General features: G+C 46.6%; 1 protein-coding gene across 5 annotated transcripts in view; it reads right to left on the bottom strand.

The window, feature by feature from the left end:
* Positions 1-4,027: 4,027 nt before the first annotated feature.
* Positions 4,028-23,552, bottom strand: part of LOC141073814 (peptidoglycan recognition protein 1-like) — a 37,821-nt gene continuing 18,296 nt past the window's right edge. For 2 of the 5 annotated variants that reach the window (XM_073561264.1, XM_073561263.1), the window contains exons 2-7: positions 21,866-21,970; positions 21,487-21,564; positions 15,984-16,126; positions 9,343-9,544; positions 5,473-5,591; positions 4,028-5,379 (exon numbers count right to left, since the gene is read on the bottom strand). In XM_073561264.1, the coding sequence (XP_073417365.1) occupies positions 5,201-5,379; positions 5,473-5,591; positions 9,343-9,544; positions 15,984-16,126; positions 21,487-21,564; positions 21,866-21,909 (765 nt within the window). In that variant the 5' untranslated portion in view covers positions 21,910-21,970 and the 3' untranslated portion in view covers positions 4,028-5,200. Of the gene's footprint in view, positions 5,400-5,472; positions 5,592-9,342; positions 9,545-15,454; positions 15,574-15,924; positions 16,127-21,486; positions 21,565-21,865; positions 21,973-23,552 lie in introns of those variants that run through there. The other 3 variants (XM_073561262.1, XM_073561261.1, XM_073561260.1) reach the window with 3 other exon arrangements.

Genomic DNA, 23,552 nt, shown 5'->3' with positions numbered 1-23,552 from the left:
GGGATAAAGGCTTAGCCAGGGGCCCATTGTGGCTACGTTGACCGGGGTGTTGCTTTGTAGAAGTTCCACCTGCGAGGCGTGTACACCTTGCTGCAGGGTGTCCGGCACCGCAGGATAAGCAGTCGTGTCTATATCTGCATGCTGCCTGGAAGCAACAGTTTCCATTATTGTATAACAAGCAGGCCCCTGGTCTCCGTACGACCACTGAGTTCTGGCCTGTGGCTGCTGAGAAACTAGTGGCCGTTGATGAAAAGGGTTTTTTTTTTGTGTAAGCATTAGTCGTAGCCAAACATCTGTCGCTTTTACACCCCATCCTAGATCAGGTTGCAGGGCTAGCCTCCTGCGGAACTCCTCGTCATAGCGCTTCCAAGCAACACCACCATGAGACTTATAGGAGTTATATATTAAATCCTGGTATATGAATAACTCAGAGCAGCGTTCAGGATGTTTTTGACCCATTTTGCAGCCGAGGACTGCGAAGGCCTGCAGCCAGTCGTTCATTGTATGTGCTATTTTACCTCTATTTCTATCGTATGACCATTCGCCAGACCTCCTTTCCTTATCCACTGACTGTTGGTCCGCAGATAAGAGTGACCATATGTCTACATAGTCATTATTCCAGATCTTCTCTTTCTTCTCTAGGTTTATGTGTGTACCTAGCTGACTAATTCCGCAGAAAAAGGCATCTTTGTGTAGACTAGCTGATTGAGGTATGCCCCCGGTGATGGGTTGACCTCCGGGCTGATTCAAGTGGATGACTAATGCCCTGATGGCAGATGCCAGATCGCTCTCTTCTGTGTTGTGTATTTTGTTATGCGTGTTGTTTATACGTGACTCACCACTGTCTGTCGCCGATCGCGTGTCTCCAGTTGAAGGAGGTACCCTGGCGATATCCTGCTCCCGGCTGGCGGCCCGATATTGCCCGGAAATTTGCTGCTGAAAACCTGCTTCGGTGATAGAACTTTGATGATGTTGGGCCATGATGGGTACAGATGGATCTTCTTGGATTGATGACGACGATGGAGCACGTCGCAGCCGATGGCTGTCGTGAGCTCGTGGCAGCGCTCCCTCCAGAAATACAGATGGATCTTCTCGGATTGATAATGATGATGGAGCACGTCGCAGCCGATGGCTGTCGTGAGCTCGTGACAGCGCTCCCTCCTGAATGACGGTCTGGCTGGAGGTCACAAGATGTTCATCGATGCACCTCAGGCTACTGGTGTGGGGTGGAGATTTTGTGCGACGTCTTCTGCTGGTTGTCCAAGAACGCCTGCTGCGGTGCCCCTCGGACGCATCGGACCGTTCAGATGGTGACCTCCATCTGGAGGAGCATGACCTGTGGCGGCTCTTGTTGGAGCTACGCCTTCGCCTGTAATGGGAACAGCGACAAACAGAGGGACAGCGAGAATGGTGGTGGTGGGAATCCACTGAGGAGGGTGTGGAGGATCTGTGACGTATGTGACTACGTCCGTGATGGTTGGATGCATGCAGGTTGTTGGTAGGTTCGAGAATAAGTGGTGTGGAGTTATTATTGCTATCACTATAGGCGTTCACTGGCAGTGATGTGCACCTTGAGGGGGATGGTGATCTGACCGCCAATGGAATAGTGTGCGACGAAGGTGTTTGTGACATTGGGGGGGTTGGTAGTGTGCTGTGTTTGTTTTGTGCTACACATAGGTTTTGCTGCAGAGCGTCCTGAACGGTCGGGTTGGACCGGACAGCACGCTCGGCAGCACCATGGCTATTTCCACCCAAACTCCCGACGTTCCGCACTGCGGCAATGCTGCGCCCGTAGGGGAGACGTGGGAGTCCAGGCTTGGTAGTGGGACGTTACTGCTACTGGAAAGGGTTAATCTGCGCTCAGTGCTTCGCTGCCTTCCCTCTGGAAGCTGCTGCCCTGGCCTCGGTATTGTAGTGGTGGGGGCTGTGCTGGGCCGGCCACTGGAGCAGTGGTGACGCTGGGTGGGCGGAGCCTGCAGCCGGCTCTGATGACTGGCACCTATTAAAACAGTAGAGGTGGGCATACTGCAGGTAGGGCCTTTGTGGTGACGCTGGGTGGAAATGGGCAGAGCTTCTGACCGACTCCACCCACCTCTCTGCGCTAGACAAGGGGTGGGTGGTGAGTGGACCGTTGGTGGAGGAAGTGGGCGTGGCAACGGGCTTGGATACACGCCCGGAGCCTAACAATGGAGTCCGGGCCTGCGGCCTACTTGAGGCAGCGTGAGTGGCCAGGACAGGGCCCAGAACAGCAGCAGACCGGGGGCATCGGTGACCAGGGGCGTCGCCACCACCGACATGGAGACGCTCCGGTGGGTGCGATGTGCGTTCAGAGCGCCTGCCAGGTCTCGCCGAGACTGCAGGGGAGGAGGCCGGAGCAGCTGTAGTGGAGGCAGGAGCAGCCCCAGATAAGCCGGGTGGCTGCTGAGAAGAGGACGTCGCAGGGGGAAGAAGGCCAGCGGAAGAGACAGGTGAGGTCGGGGCATGGAGGGATGGATGTGTGCTGCGAGGGCAGTGCTGGAGCTGGATGAGGGGGTGACAGAGAAGCCTGGGGCCCAGGGGAGGATTGGGCCCCAGGAGACAAAGGGGAGGCCTGCGGCAATGGGGGATCAGGAGAGGGCACAGGTGGGTGCCCATCCAGTTTAGATAAAGGGGGTATAATACATGGATCACCCACCTGTGCTGCTCTCTGCTGCAGGGCCGCAATCAATTCCTCAGACAATGGCTTCAGGGGATTCCTGGCACAAAAGCTCCTAGATATCAGCCGGAGAGGAAATAGAAAGACTCCCACCCCAGCACCTGAATTTAACCCGAGGGTGTGGCCGGACGCCCCTTCCTCTCTCTTTCCGTTGGTCAGTGGGGCGTCCTAAATTATGGCATCACCAGGGGGGGAGTAGTGGGAGGGAAGGCACTGCACGGAGTTCGCTTATCATCAAATCCATTGGGGCTCTACCGTCAGAGGTACGATCCTTATTCAGTACAGTGCCTGCCATTACTTGTGTTCAACAACTAGTATTGTTTTTATTGAATTGATTTATTGCAAACTTCCTATTTATTTTTTGATTATTACAGCAAATAAGGCCTTGTGTGTCTGGATGCGGTAAGTACTTGATCGGTGTCCGGTTTATATAGCGACAGTCACAAAGGGGTTAATTGTGTATGCCTTTTGTGGGGTTAGAATGTGTCCTAGTTTTCCCCAATAAGCAGACAGAAATATAAGTGAACATCTGTTATCAGCAGGTGTAGTCCCCACAACATCATTACGATGCGACACACACTTGGCGATGCGAGGTAGCTGCAGGTAAAAGGAAGTTCATGGGGCTCTTGTCTATTGACTTGCTCTTTCGTATACGGCATCCTGCAAATCTTTTTGCTAAACTCCACCAGTCGGAATTGTATTGGGGTTTGCTCACATTGGCATATAAATCGGATGAGTGCAATGCGAGAAAGAAAGGTGATGTGCTCGGACCAATGTTATTCAATGAAGCCGTGCAGATCTGTGTATGTCTTCTCATCTGTATTCAGCGTGCTGCGATTTCACTCCAAAATCTCATGGCTGTGAGAAGAAAAATCGCATGCAGTATAGACAATCATTGTGCAGTCCCGCAGAACGTGGACCCTCAGTTGTAGGACCATCACTGTGTGGACCTTCGGAACACGGACCATCAGTGTGCGTACCATCAGTATACATACCCATCAGTGTGTGGACCCTCATTACGCGGACCATTAGTGTACGGACCATCAGTATGTTTGTAGACCCTCAGTATACGGACCATCAGTACGTAGATCCTCAGTGTGCGGACCATCAATATACAGACCCATCAGTGTGTGGACCCTAAGTACACGGACAATCAGTACGTGGACCATCAGTGTACGGACCGTCAGTATGCGGACCCTCAGTATACGGACCATCAGAATGGCATCCAATTTTTATAGCACATTTCAATTCTGTAGCGTCGGAAACTGTAACTTGTCCATTCAAAGATTAATCACTGCTGAGTTAAAAAACAGATTGTACACGGATGACAAGTGAGAAAAAAATCATCCCACTTTTCTGGATGAGAATGGGACAAAATTTTATTTTTATTTGCTATGTGAGCGTACCCTAAAGCCCCCATTGTATACCTGGCGGGTGCCAGCTGTTTTACACAGCAGACACTTGTCGGTAAGTGCTGACATTAGAGATGGCTCCAATCACAGCAGTTATACTGTATAGATGCCAAGGTGACCAGTGACTGTGGTATCTAAGCGGTTAGCTATGGGGGTTTTCTTTATCACCCTCTTTGAGCCCTGCAAAGCAATCGTGGGGAACCCAATGGGTTCTTTGGCAAAAAGGGGGCAATTCAGGTCCATGAATTTCTATGTACACCCCTTACACTATTCCATACATGCAGAGGTACTTAACCAGTATGGCCTGATCCTTGTGCTGGATAGAGATCGTATTACCAAGGGAGAAAGAAGATTAATGGGTTTATGCAGGAAGACGACCCTGGAACGCACATGGAGTCTGTATGGCTCCTGCCCAAGCACCATATAGGATCCGTGCCGGCGTGTTGCAGCCTTCACCCTGCAACTCTAACAAAGGACTAGAGTATTGACGATCGCTGATATATTTCTAAATAATCTGTTAGAAAATAAGAAACCTTCAGAATTCTTAAGGGTATGTTCACACAGTGCTTTTTTAGAGTGGGTTTTTTTTCTTCATGAAAAACGAAGAGTGATGGCAGGAAAAGTGCTGCCTGCATTACGCATATTATTGATGCGCTTTTTTTATGCATTCAACTAAGTGGGTAAAAAACACTGTAAATCGCTGCTTTCTGCATGGGGAAAAAAAAACAGCAAAAATGCTATGTGTGAACAGGCCCTTAAGTTGCTCTCTTGCCATTGAAGCAATCCATTCATTGAATCTTCCAGGTTTTTCAGATTGAGACTTTTTTTGGAGAAAGGCGTAGACCAATTTTTGCATCTGGTTAATCAAACCATTGCATTGAAGCTGCATGCCTCATGTATAATACAGAAAATACAAACAGAATATGTACCAGGAAAAAATGGCAAATGATATGCGATAAATATGTCTATAATCAGACAATGATTGGGGAAGCGTCACGGCGTCACCACCTGAGGATGTTCTCAGCTGTGGCCTCTTCTTCATGCTTTATGACGTCTTTGATTTGTAGATGTTGGATCAGTGGGAATGTCGACCTCAGGCCTTGAAGTGCGGCCAGCCCTGAATCACCCGGTACAGGCTGTTCCCTGGGCAGCTTGTGCTCATCACATTGCGATGTCCCTTCAGTGCATAACTCCCCTTGATGAAATTTTTGGAGACCCCACAAGCGATGAGGCTCCTTGTTGCGTTAAGAGCCGCAGAGTTGGGAGCACGGTCTGAAAAAACAAGAATGAACCTGAGCAAAAGAGAAAAGAACTGAGAAACTGTTGCCCAATACCATCACATGCAGAGAATATCTCACCACTTACCGGTGAAGGATCCTATGACGCTGATGCCTGTGGAGATGGGGTTGTAGGATGTGGCATGTGCTCCGAGTGTCGTCCATCCTCGGCCCTCGTACACGAGGCCATCCTCTCCAATAAGAAAACTGCATGGAGAGAGGTGGAAATCATCATTAGATTTTATCTGCAATTTTTAACCCCTTCACGCCGCAACCCTTTTTCGTTTTTGCATTTCTGTTTTTTGCTCCCCTTCTTCCCAGAGCCATAACTTTTTTATTTTTCAGTCACTATGGGTGTGTGAGGGTTTGTTTTTTGCAGGACGAGTTGTACTTTTGAACGACATCATTCGTTTTACCATATCTTGTACTGGAAATCGGGAAAAAATTCCAAGTGCGCTGAAATTGCAAAAAAGTGCAATTCTACAAATGTTTTTTAGATTTTTTTTACCATATTCACCAAATGCTAAAATTGACCTGCTATTATGATTCTACAGGTCATTACGAGTTCATAGACACCAAACATGTCTAGGTTCTTTTTTATTTAAGTGGTGAAAAAAAAATCAAAAGTTTGCTAAAAAAAAACCTGTAACGTCTCCATTTTTCGTGATCTGGGGTTGGGTGAGGGTTTATTTTTTTTGCGCGCCGAGCTGACATTTTTAATGATACCATTTTAGTGCAGATACGATGTTTTGATCGCCGCTATTGCATTTTAATGCAATGTTGCGGCGACCAAAAAAAGTAACTTTGGCGTTTTGACTTTTTTTGCTAAGCCGTTTACTGATCGGATTAATTCCTTTGATATGTTGATAGAGCGGGTGATTCTGAACTTTGTGATACCAAATATGTGGGGGGGTTTTAATTGTTTTATTTTGAATGGTGCGAATAGGGGGGGGTGATTTGAACTTTTATTTTTATTTTTTTTTTATATTTTTAAACTTTTTTTTTTACTTTTCACTTGCTTTAATAGTATTCATGGGAGATTAGAAGCTGCGATCTTCTGATCGCCTCTGCTACACACAGGCAATGATCTGTGTAGCAGAATTATTTTGACTTGCTATGACAATCACAGGGGTGTGCTGTAGACCCTGGATTGTCATGCCTAACCATCGGAGACCCTCGGTCATGTGACATGGGCGCCGATGGGCGGGATTAGTGATGTGCTTGCAGCATGATCACATTAAATGCTGCGGTCAGAGATTGACAGCGACTTTTAACAGGTTAACAGCCGCGGGTGGCTCACGATTCTACCCGTGGCTGTTAGGGGCACATGTCAGCTGTTCAAAACATGGGAAAGATGTGGGCTCAGTGCTGGAGCCCATACGAAAGGGAGAGACACGACATGCGCTTTACATGTACGGCGCATAAAAAGGGGTTAAAAATCATTTTATAGAGAAGTTTCCATGTTTTGCTTCTATCTCAGTCTCAGCTCCGCACAGTGTGTTTTGGCTGTGGTCGATAGAGCTGCTAATCTCACATTAAAATGAATTTGCACTAACAGGCGGTACCCGAGAACAGCCGTTACACCATGTTGTGTGCATCCAGCCGGAGCTGCATCAGGAGATTGGTGTAGGTGCCACATGTCCAACCCAACCAGTCTCGCATCCTATGGATAGGCCACTAATATGTGTCCTGGAAAAACTCTTTAAGGTTCATTCACGTATGACCACGTCCCATACTTCATTCCATTCACATGCAGCAGAAAATTTCCATACAGAATTAAGTCGCATGTAACTTACATCCATTGATGTTAATAGAACGGCCGAGACCTAGCCCTACAGGAACAGCAAATGTGCTAATTCTAATGATGATCCCTGGCAGAGATTTGCGTGTCAGTGGATCCTCCGATAAATAATTGTCTATCGGTGATATATATATATATATATACATATACAGTTAGGTCCATATATATTTGGACAGAGACAACATTTTTCTAATTTTGGTTCTAGACATTACCACAATGAATTTTAAACAAAATTCAGATGCAGTTGAAGTTCAGACTTTCAGCTTTCATTTGAGGGTATCCACATTAAAATTGGATGAAGGGTTTAGGAGTTTCAGCTCCTTAACATGTGCCACCCTGTTTTTAAAGGGACCAAAAGTAATTGGACAATTGACTCCAAGGCTATTTCATGCACAGGTGTGGGCAATCCCTTTGTTATGTCATTCTCAATTAAGCAGATAAAAGGCCTGGAGTTGATTTGAGGTGTGGTGCATTTGGAAGGTTTTGCTGTGAAGGAAACATGCGGTCAAAAGAGCTCTCCATGCAGGTGAAACAAGCCATCCTTAAGCTGCAAAAACAGAAAAAAAACCATCCGAAAAATTGCTACAACATTAGGAGTGGCAAAATCTACAGTTTGGTACATCCTGAGAAAGAAAGAAAGCACTGGTGAACTCATCAATGCAAAAAGACCTGGGCGCCCACGGAAGACAACAGTGGTGGATGATCGCAGAATAATCTCCATGGTGAAGAGAAACCCCTTCACAACAGCCAACCAAGTGAACAACACTCTCCAGGAGTTAGGCGTATCAATATCCAAATCTACCATAAAGAGAAGTCTGCATGAAAGTAAATACAGAGGGTTCACTGCACGGTGCAAGCCACTCATAAGCATCAAGAATAAAAAGGCTAGACTGGACTTTGCTAAAAAAAATCTAAAAAAGCCAACACAGTTCTGGAAGAACATTCTTTGGACAGATGAAACCAAGATCAACCTCTACCAGAATGATGGAAAGAGAAAAGTATGGTGAAGGCGTGGTACAGCTCATGATCCAAAGCATACCACATCATCTGTAAAACACAGCGGAGGCAGTGTGATGGCTTGGGCATGCATGGCTGCCAGTGGCACTGGGTCACTAGTGTTTATTGATGATGTGACACAGGACAGAAGCAGCCGAATGAATTCTGAGGTATTCAGAGCCATACTGTGTGCTCAGATCCAGCCAAATGCAGCCAAACTGATTGGTCATTGTTTCATACTACAGATGGACAATGACCCAAAACATAAAGCCAAAGCAACCCAGGAGTTTATTAAAGCAAAGAAGTGGAATATTCTTGAATGGCCAAGTCAGTCACCTGATCTCAACCCAATTGAGCATGCATTTCACTTGTTAAAGACTAAACTTCAGACAGAAAGGCCCACAAACAAACAGCAACTGAAAACCACCGCAGTGAAGGCCTGGCAGAGCATCAAAAATTTGGAAACACAGCGTCTGGTGATGTCCACGAGTTCAAGACTTCAGGCAGTCATTGCCAACAAAGGGTTTTCAACCAAGTACTAGAAATGAACATTTTATTTACAATTATTTAATCTGTCCAATTACTTTTGGTCCCTTTAAAAACAGGGTGGCACATGATAAGGAGCTGAAACTCCTAAACCCGTCATCCAATTTTAATGTGGATACCCTCAAATGAAAGCTTAAACTGCATCTGAATTGTTTTGTTTAAAATTCATTGTGGTAATGTCTAGAACCAAAATTAGAAAAATGTCTCTGTCCAAATATATATGGACCTAACTGGATGTCTCGGCAAGGTTGTATCTGTCCATAGTACGTAGAGCGGGAACATAATTATTTCCTGTTTATTCATCAATTAGACAAATTTGCCAAATTTACTAGACCTGCCTAAAATTCTCCTATGCCTGGTGTGCAGGGGTCACCCTACTTTCTCTTAGTAGATGATGTTGGGTAAAGAAGGATTTGTCGAGTTAAATTTCCATGACTGATCTTTTTTTTTCAGGGGAGATAACCCGCTATCAAAGGTGAATGAAGGTCGGGGTGGGGGGCGTCCGGCATCACTCTTTATCCCATTGCAAATGAGCATTTGGCTATTAAAGGTGATGAAACAGTTTTATTCCCTTTGGCCATTTTTGACCTTCAGGCCAGTGGTTTTGCCTCTTACTTGTAGCCAATGTCGCACCAGCCTCTGGACTTCATGTGATAGTTTTGTATGTTCCTGACTTGGGCGCTGCACGTCGTCCTGGAGTTACAGAAAGCCCCTTCCGTGTGGTGGATGATCACATTAGGCACAGGGGTCCTCAGATAGGATCGGCAGGTTGGGTTCTTCCCTCCCCATTGTGCTCTTGTTACAATAGTTGGACAACCTTGACGAAAAGGAAGATGGAGACGCATTGACGTTTGCAGTAAATGGGCACCGCTAAATCCAGTTACATTAAGTTCGTAAGGAAACTACCCAAAAATAACTAAATACTTTACTATGGACAAATATCCTAAAGAGGTGCTTTTCTTCAAGTATTGATGCTCCCGCTTCTGATGATAGTTTTACCCCATCCCTGATGCCAAAGATGGCAAGACATGAGCTTGACCTAAGGCCAGTGCCAGGACAAGGCAAGTATTTTGCTTCCCCCAATCCTGAGCCTTCACACTCCCTGAGTTCCTTCACTGATGTAATGACAGTAAGGCTGACTTCAGTTTTATGTACGTTCCTTTTTATGTTTGGTTTAAAGGACAAAAAACATAATTCATGCACAAAGGTCTCCACATGCGTCAGTGAAGCAGACGGAAGTAGAGGGACCCCAAAGATTATCAGGTCCCTTTTGCGCCAGTTTTTAGAACAAAAGAAAGTTCTCTGCACACTTGACTTTTTTTTTTTGTTTGCTATTCTGGAAAATAGACACACAATGGACCCCAGAGAGACCCCGTAATAATTAATGGAGCCCAACTCTTTTTTCCATTTTCATTATTAATGCAACTGATCTTTTTTTGCACATGAAATCCTTTTTCCTGTCCCTCTAAGCAGATGGATGGGGGAGCGCAGCAGCCGGTGACAAAGCATGGATAATCGGAGGGTGCAGCAAAAAAGGAATTTCCAATAAAACGTGTTATAGTAAAAACTTAACAACAGAACCTTAGTCACCGCTGGGATTTCTGCAATCAATGGGGATTAAAGTTTAATCCCTGGAACGTGTTGGATGATCAGCAGCGCCTGGTCTGAAGTTTTATTGCAGCATGGACGTTTTATTGACAGTTCCTTTGCTGCATCGACTATTTACTATGCACTTGGGAATCTACTAATCCTGGAGAAAATCTATGCACGGTTGGATCCCAATTTCCAGCTAATGAGCTGACGTGATGTGTTCTGCATTGGTTCTTGGACAGGCGGCTAGTCCTTGCTGGACACTTACTTTTTCCATTCACTAGAAGAAATCAATTCAGACATGTCACTAGAAGCAAGGATCACTAAGCTACGACGTGTCCACTGTGGACTCATCATATGAAGTGAGCAATCACTGGAGGAGGACATCATGGTCAGAAGAATTGAAGGAATAAAGCAAAGAGGAAGACCAGCAACCTAATGGCAGATACAATCAAGATAACAGCAGAGAAGACCTTGGTGGACCTGTTTAGACACTGGTGGACCTGTCTAGACTGCACAAGATCCATCTTCCTACGACATCAATCACCTTATTGCAGCATTGTAATTGCACAGAAACTTACCGTGTGTAACAACGCAGGATAGGGACAGAGTCAGGAGCAGACGGATCATGGTGTCAGGGCACATATGACCGGGGAGCTGCTGACGACTCCTTGTGTAGATTGAGAAATGTCTCTGCTGCTTCTGTATTTATAACCTGATGTCAGGATTGGGAAATCTGGCCCTGCCCCAGAGCGGTGAGTGGATGCCTTCCTAAACCCACAGCTACCTTAGAAGTCAGGAGATACCAGAGGAACCCACAGTTGTTAAAGAACATAATAATAATACTTTCCTTTGGGACCGGACGATTTTTTTTTTCCCCTTTTTTTATTATTGCATTCAAATTAACATTTTTTATTTTTTCTTGGATACATTATTTGAGGACTTGATTTTTGTGGGCTCACCTGTCATTGTCAGTAGGAACATTTTGGGGTACATATGCTTTTTCTGTACAAAATTGCAATCATTTTTGAGGAGAGCAAAACAACCAGCTTTTTTTATTTTCTGGGGGGGATTTTTAAATAAACTTTAAGAACGTTACTTTTAGCTTTTTTTTTCACCCTGGGGACGTTAGCCTCTTACATGATGCTTTTGAAGACATAGTATCTATATATAATAGTGATATGGTGATGGCTGACTCGAGAACCTTTTCATGCCGACGCTGCCATGATAAGCCTTCACAGGTCGCATGACGTCGATAGTCTCCCTTTGCTAACCACCTATAACGGCGTCTATAACCTGGGCACCTAAGAGGTAAAACAGCTAATATCAGAGATTTTCTCCATCCTGACCATTACTATCACTGCGTCCCCTCCATGATTGCACAGGATCAGCTTCCATGCACAGCAATCACAACAACACGTGTGCAGCACGGCACCTAAACCTTGCAGGAACTGTAATGGCGGCCATACTAGTTGTCACTTAGCTTTCCCAAAAGTAGATATGCACGATATGGCCGGGGTCAGACTTGTGAGAAACTCGCACGAGTCTCGCATCTTAACATCCGGCACTCAGGACCGGAGTGCGCGGCTGCATGTATTTCATGTGTTTCTCACAAGTCTGACCCCGGCCTAAAGAAAAAACTATTGGACACATGTCTCAGTCATTGAGTTCAGGTTTCTGTTTCAGCCTCATTATCCCCAATGTATAACATTCGGTCCTATTGCTCCTGGGGTATAACTTCAGACACCTCGCCATGCCACCTGCCCTTATTGATCTGTGACAAAATGATACCAGTGCTATCCTGTAATAGGAGCCACCTGTGTAAATGTCATGAGCTTCATGACTGAGCATCTGCATGCAGCCGTACATCACAAAGCACAATGTCGAGAGTCAGATGGAGTAGTGTAAAGCTGCCATCACTGGACTCTGGAGGAGACGTGTTCTGTGCAGTGACAGATGGCACTTCTCTTTATGGCGTCTGATGGAGGAGTCTGGGTTTTGTGACTCCAGGAGGACGTTCCCCCCTGACTGCATTGTGCCCGCTGTAAAAATGGTGGAGGGGGATAATGCTAGGGGCTGTTATCAGGGGGGTGGCCTTGGACCCTCAGCTTCAGTGATGGGAAATCTTAACCTTCAGCACAAGACATTGTGAAAAATTGTAGCTTCTACTTTGTGGGAACAGTTTGGGGAAGACCCTGATCTGTCCCCCATGACTGTGCCCAGTGCACATGGTCCATACAGATATGCAGGGGGGACCATGACGGGCCACACATAGCCCAGACTTCAGCCCCTTCCTATAATGAAGAATGTGATCTCGGCCTTCCCCCAACATCAGGGTCAGCACGAATGCAAGAAATTTCCAAGATTCCTACTGTGATAGTGCATGGGTTGGAGGATATCAATGACACCCAGAGTAATGTGATTAGAAGAACTGAAAGGGAAGCTGCACCCTGCCAGACTAGTCCTGATTTACTTACATATGCTGAGCTGCGGTTGCCATAAGATAATTTTTAAGACCATATTAGAATACAGAAATTGGCAGATATAATGTTAGAGTGGTGGTTTGGGACAGTTAGTAAACCTGATAGGGATTTAACTATAGCTCATAAAGTAAGCTACAACTCACCCAAAGTCAAGCACAGCGCCCCAAGAGTCAGCCACAGCCCACATGGAATCAACTATAGTGTCTACAGAATCCATCACCCCTGAATAAATCGCTCTAGTGTGATCCACAGTGTCCGAAGGATCAGCCAGGGTTCACCAGATTCATCTGTAGTTCACCTAGTCAGCTACAGCTCACCCGAAGCCAGGTCCGATGTCAATAGAGTCAGTCACAGCCCACCCAAAGACAAGCCCAATGCCCACAAAGTCAGCTACAGCCCACCCAAAGACAAGCCCGATTTCCATAGTCAGCTACAGCCCACCCAAAGCGAAGCCCGAAGCAAATAGCTAGAGTCCACCCAAAGACAAGCCCGATGCCCACAGTTAGCTATAGCCCACCTAAAGATTAGCCCGATGCCCACAGTCAGCTACAGCCCACACAAAGACAAGCCTGATGCCCACAGAGTCAGCTACAGCCCAACCATAGTTAGCCACTGTCCCAACAATCAGCTACAACTCACCCAAAGACAAGCCCAATGCCCATAGTCAGCTACAGGCCACCCAAAGACAAGCCCGATGCCCATAGTCAAGCCCAATGCCCATAGAGTCAGCTACAACCCACCCAAAGACAAGCCCGATGCCCATAGAGTCAGGTACAACCCACCCAAAGACAAGCCAGATGAAAATAGTTAGCTAGAGCACACCCAAGGTCAAGCCCGATGCCCATAGAGTCAGCTACAGTCCATAGAGTCAGCCACTGTGTCCCAAGAACCAGCCACAGCTCATCAATAGTCAACGACAATACCCTGAGAGTCAGATACAGGTCACTCAGTGTCAGCTAGTGTCCACAGAGTAAGACGGAGCCCACAGAATTAGTCACAGTGTCCACAGAATCAAAGCTCTCTGCAAGGCAGACGCAGTTTACTCAAGGTCAAGTATAATACCCCCCAGAATCAGTAACAGCCCACCTAGAGTCAGCCACAGTTGCCGAGAGTCCTCCAGAGCTCACCATAGTGCCCAGTACTGCTGTATTAACCCACAGCAAAGAGGGAGGGAAGGTCCGTATACACATCAGATCAAAATTGGTCGAAGTAGCCATAGTACATCTCAAAAATCAGACAAGTCCAACCGGTGTTATGAATCAGAACAAAAATTCGACTTGGTCGTTGGTCAAAAGTACCATCTGAAACAGCCACCGATTGTTATGGTCGAAACTGGCCATTTTGGAAACCTTTATCTAATGCATATGGGCACCATTAGGCGCAAGCTCGTCAATCCGCAAGGCTGAGGAGGTGTTCAGTATTGTTTCTCCAGAGACAGAAGCATGGTGGCCCAAGATTAATAGGGACCAGTTATCCAGGACTGAGCCGTGGGATGAGGACATTTATTTATTATAAAACATATTTTTTATCTGGTTAAGATTAATCCATAGGAGAAGAATCCTCTGTAATGTTTATTATTAAATGTGGGGACTCTGCTGAGAACGCCTGACCCCCAATGTCGAGAAGCTACAGTACATAACGGGCTCATTCTGAATGTATAGATCTACAGTTTAGTATTTATGTATTTTCTGATCTTTCGGCCATTTGTGGTGAAATAAAAGCAGACTCATTTGTGCGGTGCGTGGATTTATTCTCCTACATTGCAGTGTACAGCACTATGGCAGCGATTCCTTCTTAGCCAAGAACCGGCCCCATTGCTGGAGGTTTTTATATAAAGCGTTCCCAGGGCACGTTGTGCCGAGGACGTCGCGATGACCCTTCAGGGTGTAGTTGGGTTTGATCTTCTTTAGGGTGACTCCACAATGAATGAGACTTTTGGCTGCTTTCAAGGCGTCCGAAGATGGGAGATGGTCTGGTTACAAGAGGAGAGGAAGAAAGATGTCAGGTACATTACACAAAAAGACAGGTACTGCCGGATGGTGTACGAGTAGTGCGGCCACAATCCAAATTACGAGTTTTTTTGGGTAGTGCATATTTATTTCATCCTATTCAAGACAGCATGTGGATGTGTTTTATCTTAATCACATCTATTTCCTGCTTTTTTGACTGCGCAGAAATAGTTTTTTTTGTGATTTTGAATATGTTTATGTCTTCTTCAGAAAATAACCATTTTGGTGCTATTTTTACTCCGTCATTTCAACAGGGATCCTGAAACCTGTGGGTTAAATCGCTTTTCTCAGTTGTCTCGTTGCATTTTCGGCAACAAAAAAACTCAGTTTTTAGTGCAGAAACAGTTTTGAAATTTGCACGTAATCTCTGCACGAAATAGTCTACGTGTGAACCCATCCTGAGAGCTCACAGTCTAGTATAGAACTGATGAGGATCTCTAAAACTACTTAAGTAAACCTTTTTGGGAAACTTTGCAGTATACATGTGGCCTAGAATCCCTCCTGCGCCATCACCGCCCAATACATTTCTATATTGGCTGTCATGTCAGAGTCACTTAGATCTCAGCAGTCAGACCCTCTCCAATCAGTCTTAATAATAAGCGTTTTAATGTCCACTTCCATCATGTAATCCATTTCTCTACTTACTGAGAAAGTTTCCAATAAAAGAGATGCCAATGGACTTAGAGTTGAAGCCTTGGGCATGAGCCCCGAGTTTTGTCCAGCCGCGACCTTCAAATATGGTGCTATCATTTCCAATTATAAAGCTGTGAAATAACAGGAAAGAATTCTGCACTTTGTAATAATCATCTCTATTAATCTGGAAATATCCTGGAGCCATCCACGTGTGATATCTCCCATTGTCACTTTCCCTGTATGGTGTCCGTAGTACAAATAACCAACACAGTGACTACATAACATCATCTAGTGATATACCGTATCTATATAATGCTGCCACAAAATTGTGGTTATTGGGTGTCAGACTATTGGTGGGGCTGCTTCCAGATGCACCACACACGGATCACACTTACCAAGGACAGGCCGTCCCACTAACCCACATATGAAGATGGTAAAGGTTTCTAAGCCATGTACACCCTAAGACAAAGTTCAATACTAACTTGTAGCCGATATCACAATACTTTCTGTTACGAGTGTGGTGGTCTTGAATGCTTCTCACTTGTGCGGTGCAGGAGTCCTTTGTCTGGCAGGTCGGGGTGTCCGTATGATGGACAATCACCCAGGGGACAGGAGTCATTAATCCAGATTTGCAGTTGGTATTCTTTGTACTCCAGGACGAGCTTTTGACGATATTGGGACATCCTGGATGGAAAAAAAATAAAATTAGAAAGTATTATCAATTTCTGTTCGGTAAGTCACATCTACAGTCGTCAGCAAACTGCCAATCATCAGGAGCACGCCGCCACCAAGCAAGTAGTAAGTCGGCAGGCAGGGGAGCGGTGCGCTCCTGAAGATAGAAGATGACAATAAAGCTTAAGACATTTCTCAAAAGTTCCAATTAATGAAACTTCAATCCCACACAAGTGTAATAACCAAGGGTCTAATGACCCAAATTATCAGCTTCGTAGATCTCTATGAAACTGTGCTTAGGGTTGTGGCCAGTGTCGGACTGGGATGCCAAGGGCTCACCAGTAACATCAACTCCAGGGCCCCACTTTTCAGCTACATTCACAAATTTCTATAGCAATCAGATAGGTTGATTGTGGAATAAAGGAGATGTCGCCTTTGTCTGTACATAGTGAATCAAGTATATAGTGCCAAGTACTGCTCATATAAGAGGATGGTGAGATACTCCTGCACAGGGGCCCACCAGAGGATTCTCCTGCTCTCCCGTGGGTCAGTCCGGGTCTGCTTGCGGCTGAAATATAAATGCAAAAATGCACCTATATTCAGGGCCGCAGCTATAATGAGCCAAGTTGAGCCAGGTGCTGAAGAGGCAGGCAGCAGGGGGCGGCATTATGCGCTCCTCTACCCGCAGCACCTACAATTCAGCCTCTGCACGCTGGTGCTGCAGTGTGCAAGAAGCTGTAATTGATGAGATCACAGGAAGGAAGGAGTCAGGGGCCCCCTGATCATGTGACCCCTGACTCCTCCCCTCCTTTGACCTCATCACAGGTCCTGTAGTCGCTCCTCTCCTTATCTGTAGCTCCTTCAATCCGGATATCATGTGACCCTGACTTCTCCCCTCCTATGACCTCATCACAGGTCCTGTGCGCATCAGCCCTTGTTTTTTTGCAGGACTCTGCTGTCTGTGCTGGCTGTCATCATTCTGGATGAGGGAAGTTATTTGTGGGGTCAGGGGGGTTTACAGGGTGGATGTGGCAGAGCCGTGAGTGTGTGAGGTGTACGGAGCAGAGCTGCAAGTGTACGAGGTGTACGAAGCAGAGATGTGTACGGAGTGGAGCTGTGTGTGTGTACAAGGTGTACGGAGCAGAGATGTGTACGGAGTGGAGCTGTGTGTGTGTGTACGAGGTGTACGGAGCAGAGCCGCGAGTGTGTGAGGTGTACGGAGTGGAGCTGTGTGTACAAGGTGTACGGAGCAGAGATGTTTACCGAGTGGAGCTGTGTGTGTGTGTACGAGGTGTACGGAGCAGAGCCGCGAGTGTGTGAGGTGTACGGAGCGGAGCTGTGTGTGCGAGGTGTACGAAGCGGAGCCGTGTGTACGAGGTGTAAGGAGCAGAGCCGCGTGTGTACGAGGTGTAAGGAGCAGAGCCGCGTGTGTACGAGGTGTAAGGAGCAGAGCCGCGTGTGTACGAGGTGTAAGGAGCAGAGCCGCGTGTGTACAAGGTATAAGGAGCAGAGCCGCATGTGTACGAGGTGTAAGGAGCAGAGCCGCGTGTGTACGAGGACCGAGGTGCACGGAGCAGAGCTGCACGTGTACGGAGTGGAGCCGTGTGTGTGTACGAGGTGTACGGAGCAGAGCCTCGAGTGTGTGAGGTGTACGGAGCGGAGCCGCGTGTGTACGAGGTGTACAGAGCGGAGCCGCGTGTGTACGAGGTGTAAGGAGCGGAGCCGTGTGTGTGTACAAGGTGTACGGAGCGGAGCCGTGTGTGTGTACAAGGTGTATGGAGCAGAGCCGCGTGTGTGGGAGGTGAACGGAGCAGAGCTACACGTGTACGAGGTGTACGTTGTAGAGATGTGTACGGAGTGGAGCTGTGTGTGTACGATGTGTACGGAGCAGAGATGTGTACGGAGTGGAGTTGTGTGTGTACACAGAGCAGAGCCGTGTGTGTGTACGAGGTGTACGGATCAGAGCCGCGAGTGTGTGGGGTGTGCAGAGCTGTGTGTGTGCGAGGTGTAAGGAGCAGAGCTGCATGTGTACGGAGCAGAGCCGTCTGTGTACACGGAGTGGAGCCGTGTGTGCGGAGCAGCGCGTGTGCGAGGTGTACGGAGCGGAGCAGCGCATGTGCGAGGTGTACGGAGCAGAGCAGCGCGTGTGCGAGGTATACGGAGCGGAGCAGCGCGTGTGCGAGGTTTACAGAGTGGAGCCGCACGTGTACGAGGTGTAGGGAGCAGAGTCGCGTGTGTGGTGTATGGAGCGGAACCGCGTGTGTACAAGGTGTATGAAGCTAAGCCGCATGTGTACAAGGTTTACGGAGTGGAGCCATTTGTGTACAAGGTTTTCAGAGCGTGGCCACGTGTGAACAAGGTGTACGGAGCAGAGCCGCATGTGTACGAGGTTTACGGAGTGGAGCCATGTGTGTACTGAGTGGAGCCGTGTGTGTGCAAGGTGTACAGAACGGAGCCGTGTGTGTATGAGGCATAAAAAGCAGAACCGTGTGTGTATGATGTATGCGGAGCCATACGTGTACAAGGCGTATGGTGGGGAGCATTCATACCTCCCAACGGGACAGTCCCGATTTTGAGAAAGATTCTGCCCCACTTCCCCGGCTGGGAGCTTACTTTTCCTGCGGACACAGGAGTACACGGCGGAGCCCCGAGGAGCACTTTAAAATTCGCACGTGACGTTCCACCGGAAGTGACGTGCTATAAGCTGACTGGAAATGAGGTAATTTCGGGAGGAGATTGTGACGGAACCATGGAGGCACTTCAGGGAATGCTTCAGATCCATCTCCGTATCCTCCCCCAACAGCGCAGACAGCAGGATCGCCGTGGACTCGGGATGCCGGCCATGTGAGCGGATCATGATATGTCCTGCATCGGGAGGCTCAGGTGGGCACTACAGTGGGAGCCGGGCTGCTGTAGTATCTTTATAGAATCTTTCTTTCTCTCTCTGTTTCTTTCCTTCTTCTTTCTTTCTTTCTCTGTTATTTCTTTCTTTCCCCTCTTTCTTTCTCTCTCTCTTCTTTCTTTCCCCTCTTTCTTTCTCTCTCTGTTCTTTCTTTCTCTCTCTGTTTTCTTTTTCTCTCTGTTCTTTCTCTCTTTTCCTCAGTACAAGTCAGTGTGCCCACAGTACCAGTCAAATAAGAGGGGTAGGAAACTAGGTGGCACTGGTCACATTGAGCCTCTCATACTTTTTACTGGTGTATAATCATATGCCCTGAGCACCCCCATAAAGTGGGCCAGCGCCAGACAACAGGGTACAAACAAATCACTTACTATCAGTCCAAGTGGACAATTATATAGGTAAAGTTAATGATGTCCCTGTGCCAAGCACTGCGGAGGATCAAATACACTGAGGAGACCAGAACAGCGGGGTTTGGGTAGAAGAATTATATGGGGCCCATTACACTGTATGAAGTAATACATGGTGCCCATTATACTGTATGAAGTAATATATGGTGCCCATTATACTGTATGCAGTAATATATGGTGCCCATTATGCTGTACGAAGTAATATATGGTGCCCATTATGCTGTATGAAGTAATATATGGTGCCCATTATACTGTATGAAGTAATAAATGGTGCCTATTATGCTGTATGAAGTAATATATGAGGCCCATTATGCTCTATGAAGTAATATATGGGGCCCATTATACTGTATGAAGTAATATATGGGGCCCATTATACTGTATGAAGTAATATATGGTGCCCATTATACTGTATGAAGTAATATGTGGGGCCCATTATACTGTATGAAGTAATATATAATATAATAATATATAATATTTGGGGCCCATTATACTGTATGAAGTAATATATGGTGCCCATTATACTGTATGCAGTAATATATGGGGCCCATTATGCTGTACAAAGTAATATATGGTGCCTATTATGCTGTATGAAGTAATATATGGAGCCCATTATACTGTATGAAGTCATATATGGTGCCCATTATCCTGTATGAAGTCATATATGGGGCCCATTATGCTGTATGCAGTAATATATGGGGCCCATTATGCTGTATGCAGTAATATATGGGGCCCATTATACTGTATGAAGTAATATATGGGGCCTATTATGCTGTATGAAGTAATATATAGGGCCCATTATACTGTATGAAGTAATATATGGGGTCCATTATACTGTATGAAGTAATATATGGGGCCCATTAGACTGTATGAAGTAATATATGGGGTCCATTATACTGTATGAAGTAATATATGGGGCCCATTATACTGTATGAAGTAATATATGGGGTCCATTAAACTGTATGAAGTAATATATGGGGCCCATTATACTTTATGAAATAATATTTGGGGCCCAACATACTTTATGCAGTAATATATGGCACCCATAATACTGTATGGAGCATTATATGGGGCCCATAATACTGTATGGACATTATGTGGGGATAGGGGATGACTTTCTGTTTGTTGTGGATCAGACCGCTGGGACCCCATGATCCTGGGAAACGTAGCTTTGAAGAGCACCATGTAGATGGAGCTGTGGTCAGTCATACACACTGTGGTGCCATTCACATGTGGCTCTTCAAATAACTCCTTAAAGAGAGTGATGAGGGGACGACAAAGTATAGCAAAAATTCACTGATCGGGGTGAGGAGTGTTATAGTTTGTGGGCTGGTGGGGTTTGTGTGGCAGGGCTGCTTTTTAGTCCCAGTCCGGCCCTGTGCCAGGCCTACCATTGCCATTAATGGCCCTTGTTCTGGATACTTCTGTGTTGGTCTTGTATGTGCGTGTGATGGCGCTGACATCCTTGTGTTTGGACACCTTTTTTTCTATTTATCTAAATCAAAATGTTCACTATTGAACTCAGTTTTACAGGATAGATATGAAAATTTACTTTGTGTGTGCGGGGGGGGGGGGCGTCATTTTGCTGTTCACCTCAGGCAGCAGAGAGGCTAGCTTCACCCCTGCCTATATTGTGCTCCAATAAAATAAAGCTGATGCTCTCAGCATGATCCTGAGCACAGGGTCTCTTCAGCTGTCTACTGTCTATTAATCAGTCAATTTGAAGGGATTCTTGTGCCTTGGACTGTTGGGGACTGTTGTCTTAAGGACTCAGAGACCAGGTGAGGATTGGACAGGAGATATAAAAGTCAGACATAGCTGGGGCTGCAGATTTTACGTGGTGTGATGAGCACACGTATGTACAGTAGACGATCCGCTATGGCAGCACAATTATAGCCATGAGCGGAAACCAGTAAAGTATTGTTCCTGCTGGGGAAGGTCTGTAATCAAGGCCAGACAAGAGAGAGCCCAATGACTGGATATAGAGTGTGTGTTCTGTATCTCCTATAGTGAAAAACCCTCACTGGCAGTAAAGTTCCCATATTAGGACCGTATGGAGGGTAACGTACCATGTGCCATGATGCAGACGGCCGAAAGGAACAGTGCGAGATGAGTCATAGTGACACCGGATCAAGACAGCAACTTCTCTAAGAGATTGATCAGACAAGGATGTTACAGTAAATTGTCACACAATACATTTGTATAAAGACCACCACAAATAATTCTGTATTAGCCGTAACTAACAGAGAAAATCACGTTGCGACATATGGCGGGACATAATGCTGAGCGTTAAGCTTCTGAGCCGCCATGCAGCATATGTGACCAGTCATTTCCCTTATGGAGCAATGTAAAAAAATTATTTTTTTTTTCCTTCAATAAAACTTTTTTATTGAAATTCAAAAAATTAGAAAAACAGTTCTGCGTCTGCAGAGAATGTGCGAGACTCACCTCCAGGACGACACTCCTTTGATCGAGGACGCTGGTGTTCCCATCGCCCTTTATACAGATCTGTGAGCGCCCGGAGAGGACGGGGAGGGACCTCGGAGGTCACACCTAAAATTAGAGAACAAGTATCATTATCACACAGCGTTTTGGCATCAGTAATACGGGGATTTCTGAAGTTGGAAAGTTTATTATTCCCTTTTTTTTTCACGAAAACAAACTTTAACAAGATAACAATTTGAGCTTATTGTAATGGACAATTAATAAAATGGCAAAAAAAAAATCTTACATAGTAAGTTAATACAAAACTGGTAAAAAAAAGTTATAAAATAGATGCTCAATATGGGCCAACACATCCCACCGCGCCAATACAGGAAGGTCCAGACAGCCGCACTCTGCTAACCTCCCCAAACCTGACGGCAGCGCCGATGCCTCGCCTGATACACGTGATCGTATCCATACTGCTCATTACTAAATAAAGGCATATGTAAAAAAATATGTATGCATGCAGTATATGCTTTTTACAATTGGAGCCATGGGTGACATGCGTCGCTATATACATGTACATGTTTGTTTATTTGGGGTTAACTAAACGCACAGCTCATCCTGTGACCTAAGTAGTTGCCTTCGGGCCCTTGGTACCATTTACTCCATACCCTTACTCGTGCCTCGGTGACTATGTCATGCTGAAACGCCGTGGTCCGCCCCGGCAACTCCGGGCATACATCTGTACCACGTCGCACCCGAATCCAAGCCCCCCCGAAGTTGCTGCCTAGTGAGAGCTCTATCCATTTTACCCTGACCCCTGGCCACATCCTTGGCCGGTGCAAGAGGGTTCCTCGTGCGTACGTCCCTAGTCGCCTCTGCGACCACACACTCCCGTTTCCTCCAGGCTTTCATTTTATAAGTGCGTTTTTTATACCTGCGTCTCTGCGTGGGACCCTGGAACTGAGCTGTCCCGAACTTATCAGGAGACATTTCCAGCTCGGGGTTCAGTCGGGTTTCCACAACCTCTTCTGCCACAACCTCTAGGTGGAACCTATCGGGGTTACACCCTGTTCCTAGGTTGGCGACCTCTATGGCAGGTATCCCTATCTCAGGATCTTTGGGTTCTTCGCCCGGAAGAGTATTACCTTGGGAGGGTTGACCCTGGTCTCCAACAGGGACCAGAACAGGGGCAAGTCTCTTCCCAACACAGCCCCATATGGCAGGGTCTTCACCACTCCCACCACATGTTTAATGTCCCCACATGATGTGAAAAAATTAACCTCCGCGGTCAGGTACTCCCGGATTTCCCCATGGATACCCATCACCCCCACTTTCTGTCCTCTGGAGTTGTCCCCAGCAACAAGGGACCCATGGACCAAAGTCACAAAGCTCCCCGAGTCCAGTAGAGCCTCTGTTTGGCACTTAATGATGAGTACCCGGCACAGCTGCGGTTCGCCGTCGGCAGTGCCCGTAGTGGCGGTACAGACTGGCTGGGCATAGAGAGACACACAGCGAGTATACCCACAGTCCATAAGCTCAGATGTCAGAGGACAGTTGACAGCCACATCTCTGGGCCCTTGACACCACCAACACTTAACCACTGCAGCACAACTATACCTTGGAGCCACTTTAGGGGAAACAGGAGTTTTGTCACCTTCACTTTGGGTTACCCTCTCATCACACGTTTGGTCCTGGTTAGCCCCAA

This window comes from Dendrobates tinctorius, unplaced genomic scaffold (genome assembly GCF_039654945.1).
Source record: "Dendrobates tinctorius isolate UK_male_01 unplaced genomic scaffold, ASM3965494v1 ptg000315l, whole genome shotgun sequence".
NCBI lineage: Eukaryota > Metazoa > Chordata > Amphibia > Anura > Dendrobatidae > Dendrobates > Dendrobates tinctorius.
This window is presented reverse-complemented; position numbering and strand designations above follow the sequence as displayed.